The 18,103-nt window shown below is 33.9% G+C and overlaps 5 protein-coding genes across 6 annotated transcripts; 3 read left to right on the top strand and 2 right to left on the bottom strand.

Annotated features, from left to right (window-relative positions):
- Nucleotides 1-584: 584 nt before the first annotated feature.
- LOC113497427 lies at nt 585-3,037 on the bottom strand. Its single transcript, XM_026876977.1, has 4 exons — nt 2,779-3,037; nt 2,102-2,273; nt 1,698-1,829; nt 585-888 (listed from the first exon to the last, which is right to left on the bottom strand). The coding sequence occupies exons 1-4, from the start codon at nt 2,889-2,891 to the stop codon at nt 652-654; spliced, it is 654 nt and encodes a 217-aa protein (XP_026732778.1). The 5' UTR covers nt 2,892-3,037; the 3' UTR covers nt 585-651.
- A 186-nt stretch (nt 3,038-3,223) lies between these two features.
- On the top strand, nt 3,224-6,085 carry LOC113497423 (longitudinals lacking protein, isoforms H/M/V-like). The gene is made up of 7 exons (XM_026876974.1): nt 3,224-3,421; nt 3,498-3,638; nt 3,903-4,034; nt 4,130-4,239; nt 4,701-4,837; nt 5,409-5,592; nt 5,934-6,085. Exons 1-7 carry the CDS (start codon nt 3,344-3,346, stop codon nt 6,061-6,063), a joined length of 912 nt encoding a protein of 303 aa, XP_026732775.1. The 5' UTR covers nt 3,224-3,343; the 3' UTR covers nt 6,064-6,085.
- A 498-nt stretch (nt 6,086-6,583) lies between these two features.
- On the top strand, nt 6,584-11,991 carry LOC113497422 (UDP-glucuronosyltransferase 2B7-like). The gene is made up of 4 exons (XM_026876973.1): nt 6,584-7,848; nt 8,509-8,731; nt 9,401-9,617; nt 10,537-11,991. The coding sequence occupies exons 1-4, from the start codon at nt 6,928-6,930 to the stop codon at nt 10,784-10,786; spliced, it is 1,611 nt and encodes a 536-aa protein (XP_026732774.1). The 5' UTR covers nt 6,584-6,927; the 3' UTR covers nt 10,787-11,991.
- Nucleotides 11,041-15,095, bottom strand: LOC113497424 (spermidine synthase). The gene is made up of 4 exons (XM_026876975.1): nt 14,899-15,095; nt 14,435-14,646; nt 13,914-14,039; nt 11,041-12,567 (listed from the first exon to the last, which is right to left on the bottom strand). Exons 2-4 carry the CDS (start codon nt 14,636-14,638, stop codon nt 12,034-12,036), a joined length of 864 nt encoding a protein of 287 aa, XP_026732776.1. The 5' UTR covers nt 14,639-14,646; nt 14,899-15,095; the 3' UTR covers nt 11,041-12,033.
- A 158-nt stretch (nt 15,096-15,253) lies between these two features.
- Nucleotides 15,254-16,885, top strand: LOC113497429 (ubiquitin-like-conjugating enzyme ATG10). Of its 2 annotated transcripts, none has more exons than XM_026876981.1 (3): nt 15,254-15,854; nt 16,138-16,331; nt 16,777-16,885. In XM_026876981.1, the coding sequence occupies exons 1-3, from the start codon at nt 15,553-15,555 to the stop codon at nt 16,797-16,799; spliced, it is 519 nt and encodes a 172-aa protein (XP_026732782.1). In that variant the 5' UTR covers nt 15,254-15,552; the 3' UTR covers nt 16,800-16,885. The 2 variants fall into 2 exon arrangements, with proteins under 2 accessions (XP_026732782.1, XP_026732783.1); XM_026876982.1 differs by having other exon boundaries at nt 16,138-16,343; nt 16,777-16,875.
- Nucleotides 16,886-18,103: the final 1,218 nt, after the last annotated feature.

Genomic DNA, 18,103 nt, shown 5'->3' with positions numbered 1-18,103 from the left:
GTTTTTGTACTGAACTAGAGCCATTTAGAATCAAGGCGGTATTTACAGCAATATGAGTGAGTAAGACGAGAAGAAAAGACCATCTCGCTTACTCATCAGTGTAAAAATAGTCCAGAAAAGTGTGAAAGATCGAAAAAAGCATATCTATACAGATTATGGTAGGGATATTTTTAATAAATAGATCTTGAAATGTCTTGAATAGGTTATTTTGGTTGAGTTCTGGATGGTTAGTTTTTTTAAGACGCAGAGGTTTCGCATGTGTTCACTAGAAAATGTACTATATTTGGTAACAGTTGTGTGCAGTTTGTTGTCCGTTTTTGTATTTCTTAAATATGATTAACTATTAATATAGGTTACTTTGAGATGAATGTGTTTTATTTTTATGTCTTTTATAGAGAAGTAGCACTAAAAGGAGTCCTGTTGTACTCCATGGATAGCAAATTGGATTTGGCGAGTACCACGACGTGCTCCTGCAGTGTCAACCATAAATGTTTAAAAAGTTACGCGTCTAATTTGAATGTTTGTGAAAGTCCCCGCGAAAGCATTAAATTCATAATTCCGAACGTTACTTTAAAATAATAAAGTATAAATTAACATAACGATTTATTACAAAACTATCTATTTACATAACGCATCTACTCAGCCATATATTCAACTGTCGTGCTTTTCCGCCATAAGTTTAGCTTCAATATCCATCATCTTAATTCTTAAAGTAATGTTGTTCCTCATTTCGTAATACGTTAAGACTGATGACGTCACCAGCTGTGCGACAGCCATGACGGTCAGGGTATTGTTGTAAGGCCTCGTCAACTTCCTTACGAATTGGAAAATGGTTCTAGGTCCTAGTCTGAGGTCTGGTACCCTGTAGGTTGAATACCTTTGCGCCAACTAAAAGAAAAAAACATTAATCGTCAGTTCTAAAAGTTCAAGCAGCATACAACATCCTTGCGACGTATTTTTGTGTACAGTAAAAGCTCCTTATTCGCGCTTCCTTTATTCGCGTTTTCACTATTCGCGGATTAAAAAAAAGCTTCCGCAATTCCTATATTCGCGACTAAAATTTCATTCTTCGCGGATTGAATAACCTACATACATAATAATAAAATTTAAAGTTGTTCCAATAGGTATCCAACACAATATCCCTGGTCAAATGAACTAATAAAACAGAGCAAATGAGCTTTGCGATTTCTTTATGAACATTGATCCTTCTATGGAACGAAGTCTTATCTTTAAGAGGCAAATTGCTAATGCGACTGCTGTGTATCAGTCTGAATTGAAGGAGCTTTTGAAAACTGCCAAGCAAGAAAAGATAACAAAATTCTTCAAACCATTGCCTAAGCCTTAAGATAATTAATTAAAATGTTCAAAAACTTCAATTAAATATATATTTTTATATATTTGTTGTTTTTTTTTGTCGCCTAGGAACGGATCCCCTATAATCCCATATAAATTACCATTCCGTATTCACGGTTTCTGTATTCGCGGCATATTTATGGAACATATACCCCGCGAATAAAGAGCTTTTACTATATGTAAAAAAAGTTAGTTCCCAAAATAAATATCTTAAAGATTTGTAAGTAAGTAGTAAATTAGATTGATGTGTTAACATTTCTTCAATTAAAACACTTAAAATCTGAAATATTTCCAACAAATTCTTTGACTTAAAACTGCAGCAAACACACACAATAATAGCTTACCATCAATGATGATGCTGGAGCCAGGATTAAGGGATAAGCTAACCCCATAGATAGCTGTACAGCTCCAGACCTTATCTCATAACACATAGGACACGCTTCATTCTTCATTAGAAGCAGCTCTGTTGAAACCAACTGCAAATAATATTATTTAGATGTAACAACACTTGACTTATAGAAATATATGGATCTTGTTGAATTGAATATTCATAGAATTGTTTATGAATGAACTTTTAAGCAAAGAAAAGTAGGATTCTTATAAATTGGGTTGAAAAACCACCCAAATACCACTGCTTGGGCCATTACCTCTACTGACTAAGTATCATTTAAATGAAAATAATGGTGAATAAAAAAAAAGAAAAACATTTATTGGTTTAAAGTTAATTAAAATCCATTCAGTTACTTACATGTCTATGAAACATGGCAGTCAATATTCCAGGCATAATTGTAATAGGTAATGCTGATGCAAAGAATCCATAGCTGCCCAGTTTGAGTTTGTTTCTGTAGTGTGAATTTATCATAATGCCACAGAGAGCATTGAGACCGCCAAGAACAAAGGAAGCTGACCTTAGGGCCCACCTGTAAAATTAATGTTATAGAAAATATAAGAATAATAACATTCCACAACTTTCACACAACACCCTCTAGTCTCAAACTAGGCAAAACTTATAGACTACTGGACAACTGCTATGAAACATACATATATTTTCTACATATTTGCATATTATGACTTTATTACACCCAGACAATGAACAAACAATTGTTCTCATCATACAATTATGTAGCAGTCAGGGCCACTATCCACTAACCACTACACCAACAATAACTTATCACATAAAGTTAGGTAGCTATTGAGAATTCATGGATCCTTGGATATTCACATGTTTTTATACGACTCGACGATAAGTTTAACAGAAAAAATACTTTAAATTTAAGGAGTGTTTTCTAAGTAACCGGTAATTGAGGTAGATGAGCAGAAATTAAAAGTATGTAAAAACTACTACAATACCTAGATTAAGACATGTTTGAAGTTTTTCCTCTAAAAATAGTTTGTTACTTTTATGTCATAAATAATATAACTTACGTATCGGATAAAGATTCCCAATCAGACACAAGATTCCATACATACTCAGTGGCTTGCAATTCGTCTAATTCCACAGCGTCCTTAGGAATCGTTTTAGATTTCTGTAACGCCATGACGAAAACTTATTTGCACTACCAATAATATAAGATGTTAACGACAGACCTAAAAAGACATTCTTGTTTGATTATACTGAGGTATGAGGCTCATAAGAGTCATAACCTCAAAACATTTTTAAAGTTCTTTCTGTCATAAACAGCTGTCTATTTTTCTAACTTACCAGTACATAAATTGAACTTGGCAACATATTGTTTTTACTTTGAAATCGACTAAAGAATATTTGAACTTTCTTAATAATCGCGATTCAGGTAATTTTATACTGATTTGAGCATGTAAGTACTTCTCACTCATCATTATGACAGCCTCATCAGGCTATCTCTTTCTATCACTGACCTGGACAATAATAACCTTACTGTCAAAATTGATTCAAACGGAGAAGTAAAAGAGCGTCAGAGTCAATCAAAAATTGTAAATAAATAAATAAAATCAGGCAAAAGTTGTTTCAGTGATGGCTCAGTCTCAATTTTCTTTATTGTGGAACGCACACAAGAGAAATATCTGCACCGGGTTAAGTTCTTTACAACAGGTAACTAACTTGAATACAATTAACAGTATTTTGTTTAAATTCAATGAGATTACATCAATGTATGCTTCCTTTTTAGAATGGTGAGTTCGTGGACATGACTCTGGCTGCAGACGGTCATCATGTGAAGGTTCATCAAGTGATCATTGCTCTGGCTAGTCCATATATCAAGGATCTACTTGCATCGGCCCAATGCCCTCACCCAGTAATATTTCTTAACGTAAGTTGTCTTATTCTAAATGAAAGAGACTAAAGATAAATTGAAAGTCTCTTGCATACCACCAACATTGCGTTCTTAATTTATTTTTAATTGATAAAAGACTTAAGTTATTATATCACTTGGCACTCAGTAGGATGCTATGTTGCTGAAGCATTTTGTCGGTAAAATAACTTCAGGACTCAGATTGAGACACAATAGGCTAACACTGTTGACAAAAAAAAAAAAAACTTCGATTGCAATAAAAACAAAATGGTTATTTTTCAGAAAATATCCTACACAACACTATGTTCTCTTCTGGAGTACATTTACACTGGAGAGGTTTTAGTGTCCATAGAGAACTTGAGTGAACTTCTTGAAGCAGGCAAAGAACTACATATAAAGGGTTTGGAAGATATGGTAAAAATTACTGCCTAAAACATTAAAATAATTATTTCAAATATTTCAGCATTTAATTTAAATCATGAAAGTAATTTTTATGTTTGTTGTTGCAGAAGTTAGCCGAGTCTATAAGTGTAAACCAACCAACCGAGAATGAAAATGACCTAGACTGCAATATAACTATGGAAGATAGTGAATCTAAGTTTATTTTGACTAGTATGATGTGAGTATAAAAAATGAGTTAGACCCTAAAATCTTTTCATACATTGAAGTTACACAATAAACTGGTTTGTTACATACATTTATGGGAATTATAATGTCTGTCTAAAAACCCATGGCATAAATTTGAAATAAAAAGAAAATGTGATTTTTATATGATTGCTATGAAGGAATTTGCTCCTTGTTTTCACAGGGGGTTCACACAAACATTTAAGATTTCAAATAAGCAAATTTGATAAGACTAACACTTGCCCTATGCTGGCTTTGGACCACTACACATGGTGCACAGTGGAGTGGTGTCTTTAACCACTCGGCTTTACAGTCTAGGAGTCTATGCAGTCAAGTTTTTTTTTTATATTTCTTACCAAATCTTGTTGTCTCAATAAGACTTACAAATCAGAGTAGGAATTATGAATCTTCATATGTATAATTTTCATATTTGACACATTGTTTTAATAATTTCAGAGATAATGACCAACCAGAATTAAGTACAAATATGGATGAAACATATGAGGAAGAAGAGGAGGATGATGACTCCATGTCACAAGATGTTACAACTGTTTTTAATAAATCAGAGACTGTTAATAGTAGTGATAATACCAGTAAGTGTATAGTATCTCAATGGGGGAAGCCAACCACCTTACTGACTAAACCTGAACTGACTATTGACTATTGACTTACTTTACAAGGAGGTAGTAAACCCCTAGAATAGTGTGCAATCTTTTTATATAATCAACCTAGTATTAATATATTAGTTATTCTAGTTTTTGTCCTAACATGATGCAATAAGGTTTGTATTTCGTTAATAACGATATTCAACTTAGGCGTAAGTTTCTTTTGAACTTTCCACCCTTATAACAACGTCGAAAATACTCGTTTTGATTCTAAAATTATATTGTTCTTTGACTTGTCATTCGCACTTCGCGTCATTTAGCGAAATAAACCTATCCACTTGAACATGTGTATTACTTATACATGTGGTATAAGTAATACAGATAATAACTATAACAACATCAACAAAAGCCATAGTTATATGTTTTACCTATTCCAACTGCTTTTCTATTAGACCCAAAGGTTGATTGGTAGCTGTTAGATAATGCCTCGTGGCATTAAGTCCGCCTTATGTACCACAATTGTACATAAAAATTTAAATAAATATATACATATTTACAGAACTAAGTGTGATGCAGTTCACAGTATCAAACCAGGGCTCGTTACAAATGATTCTAAACCGGTACATATACTACTTGAAGCACACGAATAGGAACAACACGCGGCAGTGGCGCTGCGTCGACTATCTCAACACCATCAAATGTCCAGCCCATGTATTCACCAAAGATGATGTTGTTGTACAACGGTAAGGATCGGTTTATCCTAGTAGTTTAGGATACGATATCAACCGATTTATTCCCGATAGAATCGAGTTATTTTAAATTTAATCGGAATCGAGTTGGCACTGTGGATGCCGACACTAGCGCTCTTTCGTGAAGTAGCAAGAGCTGGGACTACGCTCGAACGTGTAATCCTTATGATACATTAATCGACAAAAATGCATTTTACTCTTTTAAACTCACGGACATTTATGCACTTTACGTCAATTGCAATAAAGCATAATTTCGAATGTCACAAAAAAGTTTTCACTGGCCTTCTCTCCCTCTACGTATAATAAGTATTTTTAACTCAAAATTCTAATTCAAGGATTTCTGCCCACGTGCATCCCTTCCACGACAAACGGATATTGAAGAAAGTCCGCGCAGGCGCCGTGTTCTCAGCGATACAGGAGGCCGAACAACAACGCAAGAAAAAACAGGCCACTAATAGCGATTGAATAAAATATATTTTTCATATAATGTTGTCCTTTATTTTCCTATTTTGCCTTAGCCTCTTAACATTAAAGGCCAGTCATAAAAAAGCCTGTAATATATATATATATATAATATATCCTGGGACAACTCACACACGGTTATCTGATCCCAAGCTAAGCAGAGCTTGTGTTATGGTAACCACTGGGTTACACAACTGATAAACTTACTTATATATTTCTAAATACATACATATTATAGATAAATTACACCCAGACACCAGAACAAATAATCATGCTCATCACACAACATTTGTCCTGGGCGGGAATCGAACCCACGACCTCCGGAATAGCAGTCAGGGTCACTAACCACTAGACCAACAGGCCCGTCAAAATGTATGTCATCGGTATTCTTAACTTTTGTTTTAAACTTAATTTTTATTATTATTCAATTAAAATAGGTTTCAAAAATCTTAGACTGCTACAAAAGGATTTATTGTTTTTGCAGCTTTAGGTAATCGTCATAAAAAGCGGGTAAGCCTGAGAAACGGCTAGTTAATATCTATTTAAAAAATATATATTAAAACTACGCTTCGGTTTTTAAGTTCTCGAGTTTCTGTGGTTCCAATTAATATATACTTAGGTATAGGTACATATCCAAACGTAGGTATATTCCAGCGTAAATAGCTACAATTGAACAATTGTCGCATAAGTCAATGCTCTCAATTGAACGATATCACAGGCAAGTGTATTATCAATGTCATCCCACTTGCAATAAGGTTTACAGCGACCTACTCCAGAGACCCCTCTTCCATAATAACTCCGATACGCCCGCCGCGGTGGAAGCGTTGATATCTTCTTTTAGTTATCCAATAATAGATATGGAGAGAGATGCACAAATTGCATACCGGTGGTTACATGCCTACAGTCGCTCACTGGCCATCAGAGTGTATAAACGCGTGCCAGATACCGACAATGCATTTTTTTCTTATAGTGTTTATGATATTCGCGAGTGCTTGTGAAGGCTTTAATATACTAGCGCTGCTCCCGTACTCTGGGAAAAGCCACTTCATGGTATTCGAGCCTATAATTGATGAGCTAGCGCGACGCGGTCACCATGTTACTGTGGTATCGTTCTTCCCTGCAGCGACCCCGCATGAGAACAGGCGAGATGTTAGTCTGGTAGGACTGGCGCCGCTTAACGTAGAAGTTATGGACCTAAAGAATTTTGACGGCGCGTCCCTCTTCACGAGAAAATTCTACAACCAATTTGTTCTTGTCACAGACTTAGTGAATTTAAATGTAGAAGTCTGTGAGCAGATATTGAACTCGGATGTATTCGATGAGTTTTTGAAAGCACGAGGGGACTTCGATGTGATTTTGGTGGAGCATTTCAATACAGGCTGCATGCAAGGTATTGTGCACAATTATGGGGTACCATCAATAGGGCTGATGTCGTGCGCGCTGCTACCGTGGGGTCCGGAGCGGGTTGGTGCACAGGTGGACCCAGCAAGGTTCCCGAGTATGTTACTGCCTCTTACAGATGACATGACATTTCTAGAGCTTGTCGAAAATACTTTTAATGTTTATTTCTACATATACTGGCAGAACTACCTGTGTAGAAAAGAACAAACTCTTCTGGAGGAGAAACTTGGTTATAAGCTGCCTCCTTTGGGTGATATAGAGAGCAACGCTAGTGTGATCCTGATAAATACGCATCATACTCTGAATGGAGTACGAGTCTTGCCGCCATCTGTTGTTGAAGTCGGCGGTGTGCACCTTCATAATAAATCTGTAAAGGCTTTGCCCGAGGTGAGGAAACATTCTAGACATACCTATCTATGCCAGCACCTACCTACCTACCTAAGTAGTTTAGGTTTATGTCCGTAATTTTGATTGTTTTAAAGACTGCTGTTTGTATTGTAGTGGTAGGTATCTATTTCTTTCACACTCCTATTCTATGATACTATGCAACACTGTAGTTACCACTCTCAGTACGTCAGTTAGAATAGAATAGAATAGAATATTTATTTAATGTTATTACAGGTATAACAAAAAAATAACAGGTGGTAGTGTACATAAAAAGGGATCTCCGTAAAATACCCAGAGTGTGTACATTATTGGTATAGGTGCAATCACAATGAATTAACAAATTAAATAAAAGTACTTAACTAAAATAAAAATCACTAATAAACACAATAAAGGAACAAAATTTGTTAGAAACAATAGTAAAATTATCTCCTTAATAACATTTCTCTGTTAAAAAATCGTTAATGCTAGTGTTAATCGTTAAATATATATACCTAATCGTTAATGCAGTTAGTAAGTATATTGTGGACAGCGAAAATACCGTAGATCTAACAGACAAACAGTGTTGTAACAAAAACAGATTTTGCATTCAATTGTGTACCTATACACCCTGCATTGTAGCTACGGCGAATTTAATAATTTAACATATCTGTTTATTTGCAGTATTTGGAGAAGTGGATATCTCAATCAAAGCATGGCTTCATATTGTTCAGTTTTGGCTCTCTAATACGCGGATCGTCTTTACCGCCAAAACGTTTGGACGCCATATTGAAAATTTTCGCGCTTTTACCGCAGCGTATAATTTGGAAATGGGAAACCGAAGATATAAAAGATCTACCGGAAAATGTATTGGTTTTGAAATGGTTGCCGCAGTATGACTTACTGCGTAAGTAATTATACACTTATTTCAACAATAATACCTACCTACTTGGTTAATTAAATGGTTTGATGATTGTTTGTGCAGGTATCTACTATCGTATTGTACCTATCAATTTAAGTCTTATCATGAGTTTCGGTTGACGTAAAACCATACAATTCACGGTATGCTCTGATGCATTCAGATCTGAGAAATGACCGTGAGTTAAAGCAAGATTGTTAGATGAAATAGATGGCTACATAAATATACATAGCCGGTACGGAATTTATGGTTAGGTCTAAGTATGTATAGGGGTAAGTAGGCAAATAGAAGTACCTTCATATAGAGTATATAATTAGGAATAGATATGCTTCTTCGTATACTTCTTCTTCTAAGTTCTAATTTGAATTATCTGTACAATCCTTAACCAGAAACCAACCAAATATTATGCTCGTTTTAGAATTATATAGATACCTAACTATGTGAGCTTCTAAGTTTTCGGAAGTCGCGTAAAGTTTTGTATCCTGAGGTCATCCATTGGGCTATGAGAATAAGGGGATAAACAGTGCTCCTGTATTTGAGCACACGCCTTTGAACCTACTATATATAATTGTCCCTGCGCAGCTGACTGGTCTTGCGACGTTTCGACACTAGTCAAAATTGTCAGGACACATCTATAGGTATTCTATTCGTTTGCAGACCACCCGAGCTGCGTGGCATTCATAACGCACGCTGGCCTGCTAAGCCTCACGGAGGCAGTAGAGGCCGGCGTACCGATGGTGATGGTCCCGGTGTTGGGAGACCAGCCCGGGAACGCGGCGCACGCCCAGCGCGCCGGCATCGCTGAAGTCATACCGCTATACGATCTCGATGAACATACTTTGTATGAAGCCTTGCTGAAGGTTTTGACGCCCGAGTAAGTAGTAGTAACAAGTTATTATTTTTCAGGTTTCAAGAGATAGAAATATTCAAGGTGCCTTTTACCTGTACCTATGGTAAATGATGCTAATACTCCATTTGTTTAGGTATCTATTTAAAAAAGTAAAACTGGTAAATCCTATATAGAGTGTTTATTTATTAAATACAAATGTAATTTTTATTTCCTTGTTTATTGGATTTTGGACGCATTTTAAAACTAAGTTTTTAGATATAAAGACACAACACGAATTTGTTCCTTTATTTGAGTACATACCTAAACAAATAGAGTTTAGTATTTCCGTAGAAAAAAATGTTTCTTCCAATGATTGATTACGAGTAAATGGGTATAGTAGATAGGTCATTAGTCTGCCCTTTCGTAACAAAATGAAGTGTGATAACCCCATGCACAGAATGCATGTATACATTTGTGTCACAGAGGTATTGGTAAGTAGTTTCTTTAAAAGTCACACTTAACGATCCTTTCTCGCTTGTTTCTGTGATATTTGTTCATGCGGATACCCTCGTCAGAGGTCCAAGGGCGGCCTAAAACTCTAACACCAGGGTTATTTTTTTATTAAAACCTCTCCCGCATTAAGGAATTTTATCTTTGTGTCGCGGGGGATTTCACAAACATTCAATTCACATGCACAAAGACACCCAGACTCAGGATAAGCATTAATGGATCACACAAATAACTTGTCCTACGCGGGGGTCGAACCCGCGACACGTCGCGCACAGTGGGTTTGTTGTGGTGACCTCAACCACTCGGCTATCCGTAGTCAAAAAAATTGATGCTACATCAAACATATCAAAAAACGAATAACAAACCAAAATCATAAAACATCGATATGTCAACTGTAACTTCAATTGTATTTTAATACGTTAACTAAATTTAATAAACATTGGTTTTGTTACAGAATGAGAGCCCGCGCCAAAAAATTCAGCCAGGTTTGGTCAGAGCGCCCTCTATCGCCTATGGACACAGCTATTTACCACATAGAGTACACTGCTCGCCACGGAGGTTTTAATTCGCTCTCTCGAAGACACAACTATAATACTCAACTGTTTGTTATCAAATATGGAACTTTGATAGTTATTTTGACCGTAATTTTCGTTATTGCCAGTTGCTGTTGCCGAACAAAAAAAGTTAAAGTTAAACTAAGCTAAACAGTGTTATTTCTCTCGGAAGTATCTTTGATGGGTCGCTACTAATATTTTTTTTCTTATTCAATATAAATTATGATCGATTATGTATAATATTTTATTTTTACCATTGGATTAGCCTTACCTCAATATCAACCTGTGTGATATAAAACCTCCTTATTTAAAGTGTCTGGTTTGTTCTTATTTATTAAAACAATATAATTTATAAAAATACATTTATTGTCCCTGATTTAACATTTATAAAAATATACAAAACATTGTACAAAAATATTTATTACGATTTTTTATCACATAGTTATGAGCAAACTAGTTTAGTGTAAAACACGAAGACATCGACACCTATATTATTTAATGCTTCACTTTGACATTCGAGAATTCATTAACAAATAGAAATATATATTTTTTGTAATTTTAAAACATAACAGTTGAACTTTTTGAACCATATACAATTGTCATTTGTACAAATTAAAAGTTTTCGAAACCCAAACTACCACTTACTTGTTATTTAGTCTTATTAGTCTATGATTTGATCCCAATGTACTAAATACTACAGAGAAATGATAATCACAGACTAGAATATCTATAAAAAATCCTTTTTTTATATAAATATGGTATGTATGTATGGAATGTTATAAAGTTCAAGCCGAGTATTACATGTAAATAACCTTATTATATAGTCGATAACACTTACATACTAATATAATTTTCAATGTAGTAACAATGTAAAAAATATTGTATTTTTATTACGAACTGCGATAGAATCACATTATGCATAAAAGTCCGATCAACACAGCCGTGCTTACAAAGATTATTGATTAATTTACCGTCAAATAGTTAAATAGTGCCTAATTACTTTTTTATTCGAGAAATAGATAATTTTTAGTTAGGCTTAGAACTAGGTCACATTCTGTGTCCTAGTTATAGGATCGCACGACAGAAATACGTCTTCTTTCATAGTTACTACTCAAAATAAAAACATTATTAATTAGTAAATATTTTGTATACGTACTGAATTACGTAAGCGTTGATAAAAATCAATCTAGCAAAACTATTCACGATTGTTACAAACATGTTATACACCTTATATAAAATCGTAAAAAAATGGAATTGGAAAAATACCCGACTACAAAATAAAATTATACATAATAAAAGGTACTTATAGATTCAAATCGGCCGTCTCTGTACCTTTAAATCAAGACGTTTATAAACTAAAATAAATGCACATTTAAGTACAAGTTTCTCAAAAATATTTAAGCCAGGGTATTCCTAACGAACGTGGGTAAAACGAACGCCGCTTTGTGGATCTCACTGTTGTAGTATCTCAGATTCATGGTTTTCAGATCTTCGGCGGACAAGACTAGGGAAGGGGTGTCGAAAATTATGTCACTATCTAAAGAACCGATGACAAAACCTATTTGGCCAGAGGGGTAGGTAGGAACAGAGGCGTAAGCGTAACTGGCGCGCGGGAACTGGTTTCTGCAGAACTTTAAGGTGTTGGAGACGAGGGTTATGTCGTTCCACATGGTTCCGGCTTGTGAGCATACAATACCGTTTGGTTTGAGAGCGCTCTTCATAAGCGCGAAGTAGTTTTCTTGGAAGAGGCTGACGGCGGGCCCCACGGGGTCGCTGCTGTCAGTAATGATGACGTCGAACTCTTGGCTGTGGTTCTTCATGAACTCGAAGCCGTCGCCAACGTGGAGTGTGAGCTTGGGACTGTCGAAACCAACCGCCATGAATGGAAGGTACTTTTTAGATACTTCGATTACTTTGGCGTCGATTTCAACCTGAAATATAAAATGATTTGTTTAGTTTCGATTAAGTGCGAAATTTATAATATCCCTATTATAAATTTAGTCCAATAATAAGTTGGCAGGATGAATACATCGAAACTAAAATAAAAAAATTGGAAACTAGGATTGTCTGTGTTAAACCTTGGGATTTCATTATAAATTAGAATATATTTACTTATTTCTAGAAATATTGTGTCAATAAGTCATGGTAGGTAATGTACATAAAATAAAGTCCATAAGGTTCCACCCCTCAGATAACTTAGTCATCTATGTAAATATCTGTAGATTGAATATGAAGTATATTTATATCATACTTCTATAAGAATGCTAATCAATAACGAAGTGTATTGTACTCTTGACAGATAAACTACCCTTCCTGTTAGATAACTGTTATCAGTAATACATAACATTAGATAATTATGTGGTTGTAGATAACCGGGTTACATTTTTGTTATCAATGCGGCATTGTCTCGGTCAATTGATAGCCATTTACAAAGATGTGAGAATGTGGTCAGTGTCCATAGAATGACATGGAAGATATTGGAAAAATACTGGTTTAGATAAAGTAAGGACTTTAAATGCTTATTGCTGTTCTTTTTTATTCAGCTTTGGGCCGAGAACAAAGAAAACTAAACCACTTTGTTGGCCCATGAGTCTTATTATAATGAACATTGCTTTTCATTGACTATTGTGTCAATTGGTGCAATAGAAAATTTATTAAAAATAAATCTTTTGCTGGTCTATTTCCTATTGTCAACAACATGAACAAAACACAAACAACAAAGCAGAACAAAATGATTATCCATTTTCTTTAAATATACTTTAATTAGAACCGCCCTTTTTTGAAGTTGGTTTGGTTCAGCATGAATTGTTTTTGTTGAGAATCCAATGAATTGTTAATCATTGCAGGTAGTTTTAAAACAACCTGTTAGTCTTAATGTAAACAGCAAAAAATAATAGTGAGTTTGTAATGGTATTGTATGCATTGAGAATTGTTTATAAAACATGTCTCCTCAAGGATTTGTTTTATTTTACATGAAAATATAACCCACAGTTTTGCTTGGTTAAGGGGATATTACTTTCCTTATAATTATAAAAAATGTGTTATTTTTTATTTATTTTAGAAACTGGTCGAAGTCTAAGTCTGGATAGAATGCTTTTGCCTAGTAGTAGTGAGAAAATAATAGCTTATGTTAATACTATATTTCTTACATGTTTACTATCTGTTTAAATAATTATAAAACCTTATCTTGAAAATACAAGGTCAAGTATAATCATCTTGTGTGTTCTGGTGCCAACAGTTGCATGACATTATAAATAAAATAAAATTTTAATTATACCTGAACAACTTCCTTGACTTTGGGATGTTTGACAACCTCCCTGGCAACACCACCATCACCTCCACCCACAATCAGAACTTTCTCTGGGTTCTTGTGGCAGCATAATGGTAAAAATGAAATCATTTCCTGGAAAATAAATATTAAAGGGCTATTATATGTATTTTATATTAATATTGGTTTTTAATTCTGAGTAAAGAGTGGTAGATTTTTCTTATTGGAAATGCTAATTGTGCAACAAAATTGCATTAAAACTATTGAATCCTACACTTTTCATGTTTGTAATTTTTATGAAAATTTAAGTAATTTTAAGTACAGAGTAGAATTGGAGGAACTAACCAATTTTATATCATAAAGTAGAAAAGAAAAAACAGAAAAGGTCTATATTTCTACTTGAAAATTGACAACCAAAACAATTTTTTTTTTTGGATGTAGCCTGTTTTAGATCCCACAGCTGGGCAAAGGGCCAACTTAGTGGTTTCCAGCAAAGTAAATATAAACATAAATTACCAAATTCTAGTTACCTGATAAGAAAATTCATCTTTCTCAGAGCACTGTATGATACCATCAAGCACCATAACTTTACCAAAGTTAGTAGTGTCCAGTATACATATGTCTTGGTATTGAGACTTCTCAGTGTGTAGAACCTCTTTGACCTGGATGGAAAATGTGCCACCTGGCCACATCTCACATGACTCAGTGAACCAGTTGTTCTTTATTTGATTCATGGTAGTTTCTGGAAAGAATAAAAAAATATATAAAAATATCTAAATTAGACTAATTAAAACTAGGTATCTAATTTTAGAATGTGTGTGACAAGAAAAACTATACCTCATATATATTAATTTATCTATAATATGCTACATAATTAAAACACATATACCTTAGTAAATAAATAACATCGGAGTTTTTACAAGAAAACCTGTTGCCAACTTAGATTTATATTAAATCAAATAAATATTATAAGAAACTGAGCAGCAAGTACTACCTTATCTCTTGTTACGCTGTAAAAACACTAATTGCACCCTCCGAATACGTATGTACGTAAATGGTTAATAACTGAATACTTGTTTCTTGATATTATCATGTCCCGCACAATGCGTTGTTAGAATCACGTTGTCTGAATAAAACTAACTATGGTTTCGTAAGTAGCCGCACTTATTGGTTTGTTGTGATAGGATTTAAATAGTATTTTTATTATTGCTATAACATGAAACCAGACGGTGTGCTAAAGACCCAAGCAAGTTGTAAATGAATGATAGTGCGTGACATTTGATGATGGCTATGTGACCGGTGACGTTCTGTGTCAAACAACAAAACTAAAATGAAACGTTACTTCGCTTATGAATTAGGGTTTATATTCGTTATAAACCATCATAATTACCATAATGAGTCTAATTTTTAATTAAAGTCATTACTTACAATAGTTTCAGGTTTAGAGATCAAACCACATTAAAGCATTTTTTCAACTGTGGTTTACAACTGTCAGATTTGTTATTTAAGACATTAAAACAGTTTGGTCAAATTTGAGTTCTAAGCACTTACTTTAAGTCCCATGTTTGAAAACTGATTCGCTGTGTTTATGTTTATAATTGAACAGGATCTAAAGTTTTCATGAAGAGATTTCCTTTTCTGGTATAATATGGGTTCCACCACGATTACTATTGAAAAGTTTCTAGTTGCCGCGGCAGAATTTGTAAAAGTATCTGATCGCATTGGCGATGGCTGGAAACTGAAACAGGATAATACAGATTCGTATAAGACGTTTTTAAGAAAAGATACGTTTATCCAGCTAGAAGATAATAATATAAGTAATTTACTAAAAGTAGAATATGTGATATTCTACAATTTAAGTTATGGCGTGCCATCATTTAGTTTTAATATCTGGAATTCGACCGGGTCATTGCTATCATTGGATGATATTAGAAAAGTGTCTGCTATTCAGTGAGTATCAGCCAAAGTTTTAATTTACCTTTAAAAAAGCTTTTAGAATTTTCAGAATTTTTTTGATGCTCAACAATATATTTATCAGATTTAAATTCTGATAAATGCCAACTAACTGTATTATTTAATTAATATAATGGCAGCAAATAAATCCCACAGCACAGGGAAGGTTTAAGCATGATTCACCATTCTAGCACTCCACAGCTAGTTTTAAGATTTAATCTTTGGATTCAGTTAAAATGCCAATACCAATATCAATACAATTCTTATATTTTATTTTCAGAATTAATGAAAAGGACTTCTACTCAGTTATAACACAACAGGAGCACCCTGTACTCCAGCGGCCATACTTCATAGTACATCCATGCCACACTGAGACATTACTGGCTGCTTTCAGTAATTCATCAAAAAATATAATTGTGACCTTTCTTGGTCTTGTAACACCACTCATAAAACTTAACTTGCCTTTGGATTATGGTTTATAGTCCTGTAGGTATAAAATTAATAATTATTACTTATTATTTAAGGTACATAATGCAGAAATCTTGAATTGTCTGAAAAATATTTTGTAAGAAGTTATAAATGGCATCCATTGTACTAAGTTGCTTCTTAAATCCATTATTTATTTTCATTGTTTGTTAATCCATAGTTAGCAGAATATTCTAGTCTTTTATATCTAGAATAGTGTCATAAACCCAGTACAATTTTAACCAACAGATATTGATCATATTTATTTTGTAAACAATAAGATTCAGATTTCTTTAAACCTTCTAGTTTAGTTACAATTGTTTTAAGTCATGGTATCTAAAATAAATTATTTATTCATATATCAAAACTATTTATTTATTTTATTAGAATACCTATTATATCCCTTACCACTTTCAAGTACAGTATCAATAAATTGTAATTATATTGTTTGCAGTATGCTTGATCAGAAAAGAATAAGTTCAATTCATCAAGAAACCATGGAAAAAAAAATATCCACCTGCAGTCAGGCCACAAGTAAGAGCTTTAAGTTATTTTTTTTAAATAAATATATTTAAGTGCAGTACTCAATTAATGTTGAATTTATACACAAATCCGTTCTTACTATCATTGAAAAAGAAACTTGTTGATTATTTGATTGTGCAACAAAAGTAAAAACCTTATTTCAAACTCACTAAGGTGCATTTTTGTAAATCTTATTAACCAGTGTTGCTTTGTATGAGCAATGTTACTCTGGAGTAAAATAATTGCTTGTTGTATTTTTTTTACAGCAAAAAGTAAATTAGTTCCTATTTTTTTAACTTAATGGTACTCTTGTTTATTGAAATTTAATCACAATTTATGGTGATTTCAAAAGACAAGTCGACAAAACTATTATCAGTAGTTTAATCTGGACACAAAGACAAAATATTGAGGTATATGTGTGTAGATTAAACTTATAAAATGTTGTAATGATGAATGACAATCAGTTATTTTTCTTGCGCAATGTTTCTTTTTGTGTTCTGAATTTTTTTTAAAGGCAGAAAAAATATAAAATTGGAAATAATTTTCGACATGCGAATTTTGAAAATCCAGGAGGCCGCAGGCCGCTATAGATGAAAAAACGCAAAAAACAGAAAGTGGATATAAATAAACTGGCGTCACTTGAAAAAAATAATATTTGCCGAATATATTGTACCTACTTGACGGTATTGACCTGAAGCACATAGCAGTTTTATCTAGCGTGTAGAAAGCATTATTGATTACTAATATTTTTCATTAAATTTATCCTTAAAATAATCGGACATTTAACTACAGTACAACGAGGACATACTGTAACCCCCTCAAAAAAAAAGAAAACATCAGCAAGGAGGACATCACGACACAGTGAGCTCATACTGCGTAGGTCGGACCATAAATAATTAATTAAAAATATGAAGGTAGAACGAGCAACATCTTCTGTCAAGACGAACACCATCTCAGTCTGCCCGTGACCATGATACCTGCAAAGGTGTCGAAACGTCGGGAACTAAAACCAAAAATTAAACCGCGATAAAATCCGTAAAAGTCGTTTCATTTCAATGTCTAACATTCGCGTAAACCTAAGAAACCACTATCAGCAAGGAGGTGAAAGAATAGGTACCTGAAACTGGAATCCATTTAGAATCCTCCTGACTACTGATTAGGAGACAGCCTTCAAAATTAGAACAACCAATCAGCATGACATTCATATCTTATTTTATTTCAAATTATTTTGGCGCTAAAGCTGTCACTTTCACGAAATG

Source organism: Trichoplusia ni, chromosome 9 (assembly GCF_003590095.1).
Source record: "Trichoplusia ni isolate ovarian cell line Hi5 chromosome 9, tn1, whole genome shotgun sequence".
Taxonomy (NCBI): domain Eukaryota; kingdom Metazoa; phylum Arthropoda; class Insecta; order Lepidoptera; family Noctuidae; genus Trichoplusia; species Trichoplusia ni.
Note: the sequence above shows the minus strand (reverse complement) of the source record. Positions and strands in the feature narration are given on the sequence as shown.

Coding starts and splice junctions, on each gene's coding strand:
- LOC113497427 (XM_026876977.1), bottom strand. CDS start 2,891: ATGGCGTTACAGAAATCTAAAACGATTCCTAAGGACGCTGTGGAATTA. Junction 1,830..2,101: donor CTGCCATGTTTCATAGACAT/GTAAGTAACTGA, acceptor TATTATTTGCAG/TTGGTTTCAACAGAGCTGCT. Junction 889..1,697: donor CTCCAGCATCATCATTGATG/GTAAGCTATTAT, acceptor TTTTTCTTTTAG/TTGGCGCAAAGGTATTCAAC.
- LOC113497423 (XM_026876974.1), top strand. CDS start 3,344: ATGGCTCAGTCTCAATTTTCTTTATTGTGGAACGCACACAAGAGAAAT. Junction 4,838..5,408: donor TAATAGTAGTGATAATACCA/GTAAGTGTATAG, acceptor ACATATTTACAG/AACTAAGTGTGATGCAGTTC. Junction 5,593..5,933: donor GATGATGTTGTTGTACAACG/GTAAGGATCGGT, acceptor TTCTAATTCAAG/GATTTCTGCCCACGTGCATC.
- LOC113497422 (XM_026876973.1), top strand. CDS start 6,928: ATGCACAAATTGCATACCGGTGGTTACATGCCTACAGTCGCTCACTGG. Junction 7,849..8,508: donor CTGTAAAGGCTTTGCCCGAG/GTGAGGAAACAT, acceptor GTTTATTTGCAG/TATTTGGAGAAGTGGATATC. Junction 9,618..10,536: donor CTGAAGGTTTTGACGCCCGA/GTAAGTAGTAGT, acceptor GTTTTGTTACAG/AATGAGAGCCCGCGCCAAAA.
- LOC113497424 (XM_026876975.1), bottom strand. CDS start 14,638: ATGAATCAAATAAAGAACAACTGGTTCACTGAGTCATGTGAGATGTGG. Junction 14,040..14,434: donor AAGATGAATTTTCTTATCAG/GTAACTAGAATT, acceptor TTTATTTTCCAG/GAAATGATTTCATTTTTACC. Junction 12,568..13,913: donor AAGTCAAGGAAGTTGTTCAG/GTATAATTAAAA, acceptor TTTATATTTCAG/GTTGAAATCGACGCCAAAGT.
- LOC113497429 (XM_026876981.1), top strand. CDS start 15,553: ATGGGTTCCACCACGATTACTATTGAAAAGTTTCTAGTTGCCGCGGCA. Junction 15,855..16,137: donor AGAAAAGTGTCTGCTATTCA/GTGAGTATCAGC, acceptor TTTTATTTTCAG/AATTAATGAAAAGGACTTCT. Junction 16,332..16,776: donor TAACTTGCCTTTGGATTATG/GTTTATAGTCCT, acceptor TATTGTTTGCAG/TATGCTTGATCAGAAAAGAA.